The 15,392-nt window shown below is 41.3% G+C and overlaps 1 protein-coding gene across 2 annotated transcripts in view; it reads left to right on the forward strand.

The window, feature by feature from the left end:
• The window catches only part of MYO16 (myosin XVI), a 212,923-nt gene that overhangs the window by 56,099 nt on the left and 141,432 nt on the right, over positions 1 to 15,392 (forward strand). For both annotated transcript variants that reach the window (XM_038762138.1, XM_038762139.1), the window contains exons 11-15: positions 960 to 1,070; positions 1,770 to 1,835; positions 4,501 to 4,628; positions 6,006 to 6,111; positions 10,585 to 10,702. In XM_038762138.1, the coding sequence (XP_038618066.1) occupies positions 960 to 1,070; positions 1,770 to 1,835; positions 4,501 to 4,628; positions 6,006 to 6,111; positions 10,585 to 10,702 (529 nt within the window). The remainder of the gene's footprint in view (positions 1 to 959; positions 1,071 to 1,769; positions 1,836 to 4,500; positions 4,629 to 6,005; positions 6,112 to 10,584; positions 10,703 to 15,392) is intronic.

Here is a 15,392-nt window from a genome sequence, read left to right on the forward strand (position 1 = left end):
TGGAATTTAATCATTTTTGCAGGAATTTTATTCGTAACGAGGGTTCACCGTAGTAGAACCTTTATAACCTTATCCGAGACCTTCTTTTTGACCTTGTCAGGTTGTGTGTCAGTCAGCATTTTAATTTTTCTATTTATTGCCTGAAAATGTATTCAAGTTAGGGTTAACAGTGAGTTAATTTATTCTCCTAATTAAGATTGATGAAATCAAGTTTAGCTACTTCCAAGCCTCCTTCCCTAATCAGCATTAATGCTTGTTATAAAATAACTTCCTTTCAACTCTCCAGATTCTCAGTTTAAGAGATCTCTACCACAAAATGAGTGTCACTGTATTTTTTTTAAGGAAAATACTTTCTCTAAGGAGTGTACAGCTGTACTACAGACAAGAATCCCTAAGAATACCAATAAGATGTCTGTGGTAACACTTCCATACTTGACAGAACAAATGTGACAGTAATGTTGGAACCATTCATGCTTGCTCTAAATGTGCCCATCAACCTGTGCCCTTTCAGGGGGGAGTTTATTATTTTTGAAAGTAAAATGCTTGGCGTAGAATGACTTCCTTCACAACTGGAATTATGTTTAAGTTCTAGTCCAGAGTCCTCTTTGGGATATAGATATGTGGTTTTTTTTGCTTTCCCCAGGTTTTCTGCCCACAAGGAGATTACAATCTAATGGGAAAGGGCAAACATAAAAATATCTACAAACAATGGAATTACAGTAAATAATTAAATGCTCTGTCCATTTAGACAGTTGTATTCATTGAGTACTTACTGTGTACAAAGCACTGTACTAAGCACTTGGGAGAGTATAATATAACAATAAATGGGCACATTCCCTGCCCACAACGAACCTACAGTCCAGAGGATGTGCTTTTAATTTATTTTGGAAACCAGATCACCATGTTGTGAAACACCTGAAATGTAATGAAATGAGAGTCAGGGATATGGTGTATTTCAGGTCAAGTTGACACCTCCAGCTCCTAATGATGACCTGGCAACACTGAATGAGTTAAATGATGGCAGCCTGCTATATGAAATCCAGAAGCGTTTTGGCAACAATCAGATATACGTGAGTGGCTTGGGAAATTAGTCATTTGTCACCTTGAACTTTCCAGTGAACATCCTAGCTTCTTTTCACCGAGCATTTTTATTAGGTAAAACAGTGGGGAAAAGCTCTTAAAATCTTTACAAGAAGCCAGAGGTGGATGTTCCTTTCCTATCATCCTCATTATCAGTCCCAGCACATTTCCACTTTCATTTTTCTATTTGAATTCTTTCTTTTAAACATTAAATTTGAAAGCCAGTAAGGCTTCTCCTGTCTTCAGCTTTTCCAACCCACATGTATTTTTCCCAATTCCCATTGGTAAGGGTTATCTTCAGTAGATCTTTAATGATTTCCAATTTTGTCCCATATCGAATTTTTTCTGTAGACCTTTGACTTCTGAGATTATCCCTATCCTCTCTCCTGCCCCCTCCCTCCAACTTCTGTCTGCCAATTATTCTACCTTTAGAAGTTGTACCTTTCCACTCTGAACTCCAACTATGTCCTGTATAAGATATGACTTTCGTGTGTGAAGAAATGAAAATTAATTTTAACTGATTAAATTTGAATCTCACCTTTTTGTGATTAGCATCAAATGCGCAAATTGAGAAATCATGGCTTTTTAATTTGCTCCATTAATTGACCATAGTGTTATCTGCCGTAAAATAATTAACCTTTTGAAAGATGACATTTATTATTCCCTTAATTATTTACAATCTATTACAGACTTACATCGGGGATATATTGTTGCTTGTTAATCCATTTAAAGAGCTTCCAATTTATTCTGCTATGGTAAGTTTTCACATAAGATTGTTGCCGTACATCTGCTTATACAGTTCATACCGTGCTTGCATCAGAAGATCTGTATCCAACGGAAAGAATACTTAATTTCACAGTTCTCAGAGGGTTTCTCTGGAATTATCTGGTTTCCACAGCTCTAGCTTTGTTTGGGCAAAGTCACCCATAGCTGTAATTTCAGATGCCTCTAATACTTGAGGCTTCTATTGTGAATTCAGGCTCTAGGTACTAGTTATATGAAAGCGGGGGAAGAGAGAGAGCTAGAGAGACACTGACTAATTCTGCCTTCCCATATTGCACATGGGATAGCAACTGTTTGAGCGTGTGATTATCACTCGCCAATCTGTAAAATGATATCTGAGGCTTAGCAAGTCATGGTTAACTTTCCCGAGGCCATCCAATAACCTCCTGGAAGAACAGTGACAGTTTTAGCCCTCCAGCATCCTGGAGTTTAGTGCCTTGGCCATATTGCTGGGACTCAAAGACTCTCTTGGAAAATCATTCTGGAAAGGTTCAATCCATCAGTCAATGATGTTTATTGGGTACCTACAGTGTGAAAAGCACTATCCTAAGCATTTGGGAGAGTACAGTACAATAAAGTTGCAGATACAATCCCCGCTCACAAGGAATTTACAGTCTAAAGAGGGAGAAAGACATTAAAATAAATAAATAAATAAATAAAGTAAAATAAAATAAAAGCAACAAATTTATTTATTTATTTTACTTGTACATATCTATTCTATTTATTTTATTTTGTTAATATGTTTGGTTTTGTTCTCTGTCTCCCCCTTCTAGACTGTGAGCCCACTGTTGGGTAGGGACTGTCTCTATATGTTGCCAACTTGTACTTCCGAAGCACTTAGTACAGTGCTCTGCACACAGTAAGCGCTCAATAAATACGGTTGATTGATTGATTGATTAAAATAAATTGCAGATGGGGGTATGAGAGAATAAGGATATGTAGACTGTAAGCTCCCCCTCTAAACTGTAAGATCACTTTGGGCAGGGAACGTACCTGCTAATTCTGTTGTAATTCTGCACTTAGTTCAATGCTCTGTGCATAGAAAGCGCTCAATAAATACCATTGATTGAAATGTACATAAGTGCTGTGGGGCTGAGGGTGGGATCATCATCATCATCAATCGTATTTATTGAGCGCTTACTATGTGCAGAGCAGTGTACTAAGCTCTTGGGAAGTACAAATTGGCAACATATAGAGACAGTCCCTACCCAACAGTGGGCTCACAGTCTAAAAATGAATAAGAATGGTAGATGCAAGTTAATCAGGGTGGACACAGTCCTTGTCCCATGTAGGGCTCACAGTCTTAATCCCCATTTTACAGATGAGGTAACTGAGGCACAGAGAAGTGAAGTGAGTTGCCCAAGGTCACACAGCAGACAGGTGGGGGAGCGGGATTAGAACCCAAGTCCTTCCAACTTCCAGGCCCATTCGCTGTCCACTAAGCCATGCTGCTTCTTGATCTGGTATACCTTGTATTAGCTACCAAATATCCTGTTCCTGGGACGGTTCCAGAATTATTTAAAATTGCAGTTGAGGACATAGTCCATTTATCATTAGACAATAGATAAATTGAATTTTAACTTCCAAGACTTGGCTTCTTACCCCATTGTTCCATGTGGTTTAAATAATAAAGTAGAAAAGTGAGAATGTTTTGTGATTTGAAACAAAAGTTTGATGATAATAATAATGATGGTATTTGTTAAGCGCTTACTATGTGCAAAGCACTGTTCTAAGCGCTGGGGTCGTACAAGGTGATCACGTTGTCCCACATGGGGCTCACGGTCTTAATCCCCATTTTACAGATGAGGGAACTGAGGCACAAAGAAGTTAAGTGACTTGCCCAAAGTCACACAGCTGATAATTGGCGGAGCCGGGATTTGAACCCATGACCTCTGACTCCCCAGGCTCTTTCCACTGAGCCACGCTGCTTCTCTGGTATCTCTAATAGTGTTTGTTAAGCACTGCACTTAGAGTGGGGGTAGATTCACGATAATCAGATGGGACACAGGCCCTGTCCTCGATAGGGGAGGGAAAATAGGTATTGAATCCCCATTATGCAGATGAGGGAACTGAGGCACAGGGAAGGTAAGTGATTTATCCAAGGCCACACAGCGGGCCAGGGACAGAGAGGGAATTAGAAACCAAGAACATGGGCTCCCAGTCGGGTGCTCTTTCCACTAGACCATGCTGGGTACTTGTCTGAACAAAAGCCATCCTGCACATCCAATGTGTTGGGTAGGGCAGGCCAGCCTTACCATTTCCCTCTACAACAACTAGTGGTCTTTATTTATTTATAAATATGATTGATTGATTGATTGATTGAGTGCTTACTGTATGCAGAGCACTGTTCTAAGCACTTAGGAGAGAACAGTACCACATAGTTTGGAGACTCAGCATCTCGACTTTTCACCCCCTAGAATTTAGGTCCGCAATCTTCTACTCAGGTGCTTTCCCTACATGTAATTATTTTAACACCTGTCTCCCCCACTAAATTGTCAGTTCCTTGAGGGCAGAATTATGTTTACTTTATCATAGTCTCCCAAGTACAGTGGTCTGCGCAGAGCAAGCACTCATTGAGTGCCATTAATGGAGTGATTGATTGTATCTGCTAATACTGAAGTCGGAAATCTCTTTCAGGTCTCACAGCTCTACACGAACAGCACAGGAAAATTTTGTCCATCCTTGCCACCACATATTTTCTCCTGTGCTGAGAAGGCGTATCACAGGCTTTTCCAGGAACAGCGACCTCAATCCTTTATCCTCAGGTATCCCCCTTTTAATGAGTCATGGATGGATAAGTGGTAATCCTAAAATTGGGCAGTACCGATTTCCTTATACTCACTGATGGTTTTCTTGTTAACCAATCAGTGGTATTTGTTGAACTCTTATTTTGTGGCGAGCACTGTGCTAAGTGCTTGGGTGAGTACAGTAGACAGAATTGGTAGACTCATTCCCTGCCCACCACAATCTTATAGTCTAGAGGGGGAGACAGACATTAATATAAATAATAAATTCCAGATATGGACATAAGTGCTGAGAAGCTGTGGGAGGGGTGAGTAAAGGGTGCAAATATAAGTGCAAAGGAACTCCCTTAGCCGCCTTTATAGTAATTTGAACTGTCTCACCCTGACCTGGCAACTGTGCCAGGCTACTCATTGACCTTTTTGCCTCAAGTTACCCTCCTCTCCAGTTCATCCTTAACTCCGCTGCCCGGATTATCTTTCTAAAACACTTTTCCCCTCCAAGTCTTTACCCATTCCTCTCTGCCTCAGCAGAAACACCTGACCTCCTACTCTACTGCTTCCTCCAATCTTAAATGTTATTTAGTGACTGTGTCCCCACGTTGTTTTTAAATCTTTTTAAGATCTGGGATCAAGTCTATCAATTATCTTCAACTCTCCCAAATGCTATCTCCCTACCACTGGCTTTAAAGCACTCAATCACCTTGTCCCCTCCTATCTTACCTCGCTGATTTCGTACTACAACTCAGTCCGCACACTTCACTCCTCTAATCCACATTTTACAGGCACAGAGAAGTTAACTGACTTGCCCAATGTCAGTGTCAGTTGGGCAAGTGGTGGAGCTGGGATTAGACCCTCTTGACTCCTAGGATCCTGCTTTTTCCACTAGACCACATGGCTGCCTAACAATAAAACTCATGCTTCAATGAAAATGATTGTACATTTCTGTTGAAACAAATCCTAAATTCTCTGAGAAGATGAAAACCTGACAATCTGCTTCTCAATCCATCAATGGTATTTATTGAGTGCTTACTCTCTGCAGAGCAATGTACTAAGCTCTTGGGAGAGTACAATATAACCGAGTTGTTAGGCCTGCCCCTTGCCCACAAACAGTTTACAGTCTAGAGGGAGAGACAGACATTAATATAAACATTGCTCATCCCAGTTTTGTCGTAGGAGAAAGCTATCAGGTATATGACTAACTCTGTTGTATTGTACTCTCCCAAGCACTTAGTACAGTGATCGGCACACAGCAAGCGCACAACAAATAACTCTGATTGATTGATTGATTGATGATTCCCAGAAACAGGGAAATACAGCCCCTGCTAGACATTTCTGTGTAATCTCTAACCCTGCCTGGAGGAAACATAACTTTGGATCTTGTCATTCTTCTTTTCTTAGTGGAGAAAGCGGTTCTGGGAAGTCAGAAGCTAGCAAACAAATCGTGAGGCACCTGACAAGCAGATCCAGTTCCAGCCGGTGCACTTTTGAATCCAAAATAAAAAATGTAAGTGTCTACTATGCCTATTTTTTTAATGTCATTTGTTAAACACTTCCGATGTGCCAGGCACTGTACTAAGTGCTGGAGTAGATACAAGGTCATCAAGTTGGGTGCAGTCCGTGTCCCAAATGAGGCTCACAGTCTTAAACCCCATTGTACAGATGAGGGGACTGAGGCCCAGATAATTCCTTTGAGTTGCCCAAGGTCCCACAGTAGGTAAGTGGCAGAGCAGGGATTAGAATCTGGGTCTCTAGACTCCTCATTCTGTGGTCTTTCCGTTTGCTGTGGAGAATTTCCGTTTTCATTTTGTGGCTTTCAGATTATTGGTAAAATACACTGCTTTTACCTTGGCTGCTGAATCAATATAACACACACACAACAGCACGCCAGCTGATCTAAGCCAGCAGGATGGGACGTGGGAGAAATATCTGCGGCAAAATAAAAATCCAGATTGTAGATTGATAGATTTCACGCCATGATTTGCACTCAAAAGCCAAATGCCAGCCTGCGGTACTTTAGCAAATCAATGGCATTTATTGAGCACTTACTGTGTGCAGAGCACTGCACTAAGTGCTTGGGAGAGTCCAATACAGTGGAGTTTGTAGACACAATCCCTGTCTTGAAGGAGTTTACCATGGCTTCCAATCCCAGATCCTTCACTTATCTGCTGTGTGGCCCTGGGCAAGTCATTTCACTTCTCTGTGCCTCAGTTACCTCATCTGTAAAATTGGGATTAAGATAGTTAACAATCACAGATTTGAATCTTAGGAAACTGGAGCCAGTTGATTTTGTGTTGTAATTTCCTAAGTGCTTAGGACAGTGTTCTGCCTACATTAAGTGCCCAGTAAATATCACTGATTGACTGATTTTCATGAGGGTAAGTGGAAGCATTTAAATTTGTCAAATAAAGCGATTACCTTCAGGTTTTAAGTCAATAGCCACAGAAGCTATATCTACTTTTCCAGAGAAAAGGGAAAGAGGAAGTTTGTAATTGAATTTTTCCCCTGTTCTTCTGCTGCCATCTAACGGACAAATAGAAAATTCAGTAAGCAAAGTGATTTATTATTGTTATTATCATTATATACACATAATCTATATGATACAGTATAATGTACAAATGCGATTATGTTTGTAAACACTTTGCCAAGTGCCAAGCACTGAACTAATGCTGGAATAGCTACAAGGTAAGCAGGTTAGACATAGTACCTGTCTCACATGGGGGTTCACAGTCCAAAAGGGAGACGGACAAGAAAAAAAATCCTCCTTTAATAGATAAGGAAACTGAGACACAGAGAAGTTGCGACTTGCCTAAGGACACACACCTGGTAAGTGGCAGAGCTAGGATTCGAACTCAGGTCTCCTGACTCCAAGGCTCATGTTCTCTCCATTAGGCCAAGCTACTTCTTAACCCAACTTTATTGTTCATAGTTTTCTGTGCTCTGTATAAATCCCCACACGATTTAGACAAAAAGGGTCTTTCTTCAGTTTCCTTCCCACACACTTCCCCCCAACTCCCAGGCCTGGGAATCAGAAGGACCTGGGTTCTAATCTGGCTCTGCCACTTGTGTCTGCTGTGTGACCTTGGTCAAGTCAGTTCACTTCTTTGTGCCTCAGTTACCTCATTTGTAAAATGGGGATTAAGAGTGTGAGTCCCATGTGGGACAGGGACTGTATTCAACCTGATTGACTTGTATCTACCCCTGTGCTTAGAACAGTGCTTGGCACATAATAATAATAATAATAATAATAATAATAATAATAACAATATCTATGGTATTTAAATGCTTACTGTGTCCCAGGCACTGTACTAAGCCCTGGATAGTAAGTGCTGAACAAGTACTATTAATATGTGTGTGTATTATATATGTATATGTATGTGTGTGTATATATATACACGTGTATGTATGTGTGTATATATACACACACACACACATAAAAATGCACACACAGTAGTCTTTTCCAAGGTTATTGATTGTCCTCATCCAAACACTTAGCACAGGCCTTTGCACAGATTAAGTGCTCAATACGTTCCACTGATTGATTGATTGATTGATTATGTGGGAAGGTGCTGAACTCTTCCAGAGAAAAGGGCCATGTGATTAGGCGCAGTTACCAGGCACATTTTCTTTCATCAGGGAACAAAAATTCTATCTTTATGACTCTTTGGTAAGAATTTCATGTTTAAATCCATAGAGAACTGGGATTGGCATTTCTGAAATCCTCATTCGTGGTTCTATCCCCCAGATTTCTGAGAACCAAAATTAATTTATTTTAGGTTCTGGGAAAATTACAACACCAACCCAACATCTATGCCAGGACTATAACTTATTTGTTGTGTAACAAAAGCTTGTTTGACCCATCCATCATCATCATCACTAGGGGAGATACAAGGTAATCAGGTTGGCCCACATGGGGGTCACATTCTTAATCCCCATTTTACAGATGAGGTAACTTAGGCACAGAGAAGTTAAATGACTTGCCCCAAATCACACAGCTGACAATTGGCGGAGCCGGGATTAGAACTCACGACCTGTGACTCCCAAGCTGGTGCTCTTTCCATTGAGCCACACTGCTTAGGTCAGACACAGTCCCCGTCCCCGTCCCACATGGGATTCGCAATCTAAATAGGAAGGAGAATGGGTATCGAATACCTGTTTTACAGATGAGGTCACTGGGGCACAGAGACATTAAGTGACTTGCCCAACGTCACAGAGCAGGCAAGTGGCGGCGCTGGGATTAGAATCCAAGTCCTCTGACTCCTGGGTCCACGCTCTTTCCATTAGACCACACATCTTGAGATGTCTCGATTAGATTTGATTCTTGATTCAATATTAGGGTTATCATTAGTAATAATCACAATAACCACTACATGGAACATGCAGACTAGTGGGGGGGGGCTGAAATAATCAATCAATCTAATCAGTCAATCAAGGGGAACCTGGTGAGAATAGCCCCTTATGAAAAGCCCCCCCAAATTCAGTTGGCGGCTTCAATCTTGGCTCAGTTTACCAGGATTTCGAACGGCCGATAAATTCACGCATCACCAACCGATCACTTCAAACTTCTCGTCTGTTTCTTTGCCCCTCACTTTGCCATCTATCCGAACTCACACCTGCATAACTAGGCTCATTGTACGCAGGGAATGTGTCTACCAACTCTGTTATATTGATCTGGAGTCAGAGGTCATGAGTTGAAATCCTGGCTCTGCCAAATGTCAGCTGTGTGACTTTGGGCAAGTCACTTAACTTCTCTGTGCCTCAGTTACCTCATCTATAAAATGGGGATTAAGACTGTGAGTGCCCCCCCACCCCCGACCTCCCCGGGCCAACCTGATCACCTTGTAACCTCCTCAGCGCATAGAACAGTGCTTTTCACATAGTAAATGCATAACAAATACCATTATTATTATTATTATTATTATTATTATTAATTGTTATTATTATTCTAACTCTCCCAGGGGCTTAGTCACTTTACTTCTCTGTGCCTCTGATACCTCATCTGTAAAATGTGGATTAAGATTGTGAGCCCCACATGGGACAGGGACTAGTATCTGCCCCAGTGCTTTGAACAGTGCCTGGCACATAGTAAGCACTTAACAAAAACCATTATTACTAATAGTGCTAATATTGCTATTATCAAAATGCTCCACACACAGTAAATATTCCATAAATATGATTGATTGATTGCCCGAGACCATGAAAAGTAGGAATGTTCCAGAGAAGCAGCATGGCTCAGTGGAAAGAGCCGGGCTTTGGAGTCAGAGTTCATGGGTTCAAATCCTGGCTCCGACAATTGTCAGCTGTGTGACTTTGGGCAAGTCACTTCCCTTCCCTGGGCCTCAGTTCCCTCATCTGTAAAATGGGGATTAAGACTGTGAGCCCCCCATGGGACAACCTGATCACCTTGTAACCTCCCCAGCACTTGGAACAGTGCTTTGCACATAGTGAGCAGCTTAATAATGCTATTATTATTATTATTATTATTATTGTTATAGAGTTTAATTCTTGGAGCTGAGATCTCTTCAGTGACCAAGAGTTCTGATTTCTCTCAGTCCCTTAAACCTTCCATCGTGGTGGTGACCATCTCTATATATTGCTGACTTGTACTTTCCAAGCTCTTAGTACAGTGCTCTGCACACAGTAAGCGCTCAATAAATACGATTGATTGATTGAATAAATGCCATCATTATTATTATTACTATTCCAGCTTTCTCTCTCAGCTTATTTTCCACTTCCACATTTTAGTTAGTTCAGTTGTTTTGTTTAATTAGTTCAATTGTTTCGTTTTATTGCCGGTCAGCTGTATCTTGGAAGCGTTTGGGCATGCTAAGACTACTATGATTATTACTAATGATAACCCTAATATTGAATCAAGAATCAAATCTAATCGAGACACTTCAAGACGTGTCGTGTAATGGAAAGAGCGTGGACCCAGGAACTTGTTTCGTTTTATTAGTTCAATTGTTTCGTTTTATTGCAGGTCAACTGTATCTTGGAAGCATTTGGGCATGCTAAGACTACGCTTAACGAACAAGCTAGCTGTTTTATAAAATACTTGGAACTGCAGTTCTGTGAGAAGAAAAGGTATTTAACAGGAGGTAAGTCTTAAGGGGAAGAGCCGTCTCTCATTAGACCATCAGAGGGCGGTGAAACCCAAGGAAATGTGAGAAATTCTGATGAAATACAAACACATCAACAGATATTCCGATTAGGTTTCCTCATCTTTTCAGTAAGTCTATATTTCATTCCCTTTTATCATGTAATAAGGTTGATGCTGACCCTCATTTGTTACAAAGGCCATGAATCGAAGGGGTTTTTCATCCCAGTAATACCATGAGATGCTGAAAGTATTGTGTATATCCCTTTAGGGTATTTCTAAACCGCTGCCATTTTAAAGAAAGTTCTCACTTGTAATCAGATTGCATGGTATTAGAATATTTTCCAAATATGCCTGAAGAACTTCTTTCTTCAGAGACCTTGCGAAAGGGCAGGGTCACCTACTTGAGAAGCAGTGGGGCTTAGTGGAAAGAGCACGGGCTTGGGAGTCAGAGGTCGTGGGTTCTAATCCCACCTCTGCCACTTGTCAGCTGTGCAAGTCACTTAACTTCTCTCTTCCTCAGTTGCCTCATCTGTAAAATGGGGATGAAGCCTGTGAGCCCCATGTGGGACAACCTGATTACCTTGTATCTACCAACAAATACCATTATGTTGCCAACTTGTACTTCCCAAGCGCTTAGTACAGTGCTCTGCACACAGTAAGCGCTCAATAAATACGATTGATTGATTGATTGATTTTTATTATTATTATTTTTTGGACTTCAGGTCCCCCAGTGACACTTTGAGAGCCCTCCAGATGAAAAGACTTCACTTTATTCCATTAGATTATAAACTCCTCAAGGGCAGGGGCCATGTCCTCTACTTCTGTTCTATGTGCCAAAGCCCTCAATGCAGTGCCTGGCACAAAATAGGCTCTTAGCATACGAAGTAGTCTCCCAGTACAGTGTTCGACACATGATAAGCACCCCAGTGGTTGAGAGAAGATTTTCCCTTTGAAAAAAAGGGACCCATTACCATGGTATAAAAACAGGGAGATTTTTCAAATCAAAATTTCTGATAAAGTCAATCAACAGTATTCATTGAGTCCTTATTATGTGTGCAGCACTGTATTAAGCTCTTGGGAGATTACAGTGTGGAACAATCAATCAATCAATCAATCGTATTTATTTAGCTCTTACTGTGTGCAGAGCACTGTACTAAGCGCTTGGGAAGTACAAGTTGGCAACATATAGAGACTGTCCCTACCCAACAGTGGGCTCACAGTCTAGAAGGGGGAGATAGAGAACAAAACAAAACATATTAACAAAATAAAATAAATAGAATAGATATGTACAAGTAAAATAAATAGAGTAATAAATACATACAAACATATACATATATACAGGTGCTGCGGGGAAGGGAAGGAGGTAAGGCGGGGGGGATGAAGTCAGCCATATTTACTGAGTGCTTACTGTGTGCAGAGCACTGTACTAAGCATTTGGGAGAGTACAGTAGAACAATAATCAGACACATTCTCTGCCCAAAACGAGCTTACAGTCTATAAGGGGAGACAGACATTAATATAAGCAAATAAATTAAAGAGATGTATATAAGGGCTGTGGGGCTGGGAGGGGAGATGAATAAAGGGAGCAAGTCAGGATGATACAGAAGGGAGTGGGAGAAGAGGAAAGGAGGGCTTAGTCAGGGAAGGCCTTTTGGAGGGGTGGGCCTTCAATAGGCTTTGAAAGTGGGAAGAGTGATTGTCTGTCGGATATGAGGACGGAGGCTGTTCCGGGACAGAGGCAGGATGTGAGCGAGAGGTCGGTGGCGAGGTAGACAAGATTGAGGTACAGTGAGAAAGTTGGTATTAGAGGAGCGGAGTGTGCGAGCTAGGTCGTAGGAGAGTAGCGAGATGAGGTAGGAGGGTGATTGAGTGGTAGACTCGTTCCCTGCTCACAGTGTGTTCACAGTAGATATACCTTGGTAAATACGTAAATAACTTGTCTTTCACATTCAAAGACATCTGCTGAAATGTTCACCCGAGAGAGAATACGTGTGTGTGTGTGTGTGTGTGTGTGTGTGTGTGAGTGAAATACAGCTTTCTCCTTGTATACAGTCAAGGTCAAGTCTAGGAGAAGGATATGTTCTTGTAAGTGTGGAAAATCTCCCTGTTCTTTTCGTATTCCAACTGCACAGCAGATCAAGTTATTAGTAAAAGGAAATAAAACCCACCACTTTATCCATGGACCCAATTAGGAATGAGCAAGTCTCATCCATGTGTAGTTTGAAATCCAATTACTTCCCCCCACCCCACCACCATTGTTTCAGTTTTGACTTCCGACATTCTGTAGAATAAAGTACAGACGCTCTCTCTTCTTCTAAAAGAGTGATTCAACCCTCTTCGCAGTTTTGCTTCTGAATTTAAAAGGTCCATTAAGAGGATATTTTTGAAACACTACTGATCAGAAGTGCGATAGTCCTTGGCAATTTTACTCTCTGCAGGATCTGAACTAACTAGGGTGATTACTAATTATATATATTTTTTTCTTATTCGGATGGAGGATTTTGAAGTTGCTCTATAGGGTGGAGCGTGATTAGCTGTGGATGCAGATTGCAGTAAGGTTAACCACTTGATCGGAGCAGTGAGCATGTGCTATTTGCATTTCTGAGTGCAAAACCTGATAATCCTGAGGGTTACTCCATTTAGCTTTCCCCCCACCCTCCCTACACACACACCTTCTGTTCCTTTATTTGATAGCAGGAAAAAAACCCACCAGAACCATTAGAAATTCTCATTGCCTATGTATGTAAATTCAGTAGGAGACAGTGGTATATCCCTTTGCACTGAATTAGCTTGAGAAGAGAGATTAAAACAATGAAAACCAGAGATGATGAAAAAAAAAAAGATTCCTATCAAATTTATTTAAAAATCAAAAGGGAAAAAGAGACTCAGGGGCATAGGTTCCAGTTTTGTATTCCGCTGATAAAATACCAATCAAAAATGAAAAAGAAAATTTAAGAACATGATTCCCATTAAATGCACCCCCCCCCCCGCCCCTTCTGCCTACTGTGTTTAATCGAAAAAGCACCTTCCATTCCTGAATGACAAAAGCTTTAAATGCCAGGAAAAATAAAATTGGATTCACCTCTTCCTGTGCGTCTTCCTCCTTCCTTCAGGACTTCTCCGTCTGGAAAAGCCTACTGGCAGGTTAATTCATATGTACCAAACCACTCATCCTTGCCCTTCCTAAACCCTGACTGTCACTAAGCCTCATTCTTCCTGTCCCACAAACTTACAAAAGTGGTATCTCCTTGACTCCTCGCTGTCATTTACCTCCCACATTCAGTCTGTCTCTAAATCACGTTGTTTCTTCCTCTCCGATACACTTAGTTCTGCCAGCCTGCCAGTCTTCACTGGGCAATTTGGACACAACAGGATGGCAGATAGCAACAACCCTGTCTGGATAGAGGGGATATGGCATGGAGGGAAAGCATTCGCAAGTGTAGGCACGTGGCGTCTGACATAGACTGTGAGCCCACTGTTGGGTAGGGACCGTCTCTATATGTTGCCAACTTGTACTTCCCAAGCACTTAATACAGTGCTCTGCACACAGTAAGCACTCAATAAATACAATTGAATGAATGAATGAATGTTGTGTCCAACTCTGCCTGTTTTTATTGGGGAAGCAGTGTGGCCTAATGGATGAAACCCAGGCATAGGAGCCAGAGGACTCGAGTTCTAATTCCTGCCCTGCCACGTGCCTGCTGGGTGACCTTGGGCCAGTCACTTCACTTCTCTGTGCCTCCGTTACCTCATCTATAAAATGGGGATTAAGATTGGGAAGCCCCATGTGGGACATGGACTGTATCCAACCCGATTAGTCTGTATTTACCTCAGCGCTCTATACAGTGCCTGGCACATAGTATGTGCTTAACAAATGCCATAAAAAAAGAGAGAGATGTAGTTTGAAGAGCTGTTGTTTTATTTAATTAGCAGCACCACACTTTGGACAAAGCAAACTGCCCAGAAAACAATGGGTTCGTACTGGACCAAAGTCTTAGGCAAAATGGAAGACAATTGCTGGAAGGAAAGGATAAAATTGAAATCTTTACTGTTACCAAGATTTTTTGTATTGTCTGTCTGTGTCTGATAATATTTTCGGTTTGGTGTTCCATTCATTCTTTTTTTAATGGCATTTGCTATGTACTTCCTATGTGTCTGATAATATTTTCAGTTCTGGTGTTCCATTCATTCTTTTTTTAATGGCATTTGCTATGTACTTCCTATGTGCCAGGCACAGTACTAAGCGCTGGGGTAGATACAACCGAATCAAGTTGGTTACCAACCATATTCATTCATTCATTCATTCAATCGTATTTATTGAGTGCTTACTGTGTGCAGAGCACTGTACTAAGCACTTGGGAAGTACAAGTTGGCAACATATATATCATATCTCACATAGGCTCACAGTCTTCATCCCCACTTGACAGATGAGGGAACTGAAGCCCAGAGAAGTGAAGTCATTTGCCCAGGGTCACACAGCAGACAAGTGGCAGAGCTGGGATTAGAACCCAGGGTCTTCTGACTCCCAGGAGTCAAAGGATTGACTTTGGAATACTATAACAAAAGAGAGTGTATCCTACAAATTATTTGTATTCTGTCTAAATCATTTGTAGGGGAATTTTTCTTCAAGAATGACTACTATTTGTTCTAACTCGCTTTCATCTTGGAAGCTGGAATCTGTGACCCAG

Source organism: Tachyglossus aculeatus, chromosome 20 (genome assembly GCF_015852505.1).
Source record: "Tachyglossus aculeatus isolate mTacAcu1 chromosome 20, mTacAcu1.pri, whole genome shotgun sequence".
NCBI classification, from domain to species: Eukaryota; Metazoa; Chordata; class Mammalia; order Monotremata; family Tachyglossidae; genus Tachyglossus; species Tachyglossus aculeatus.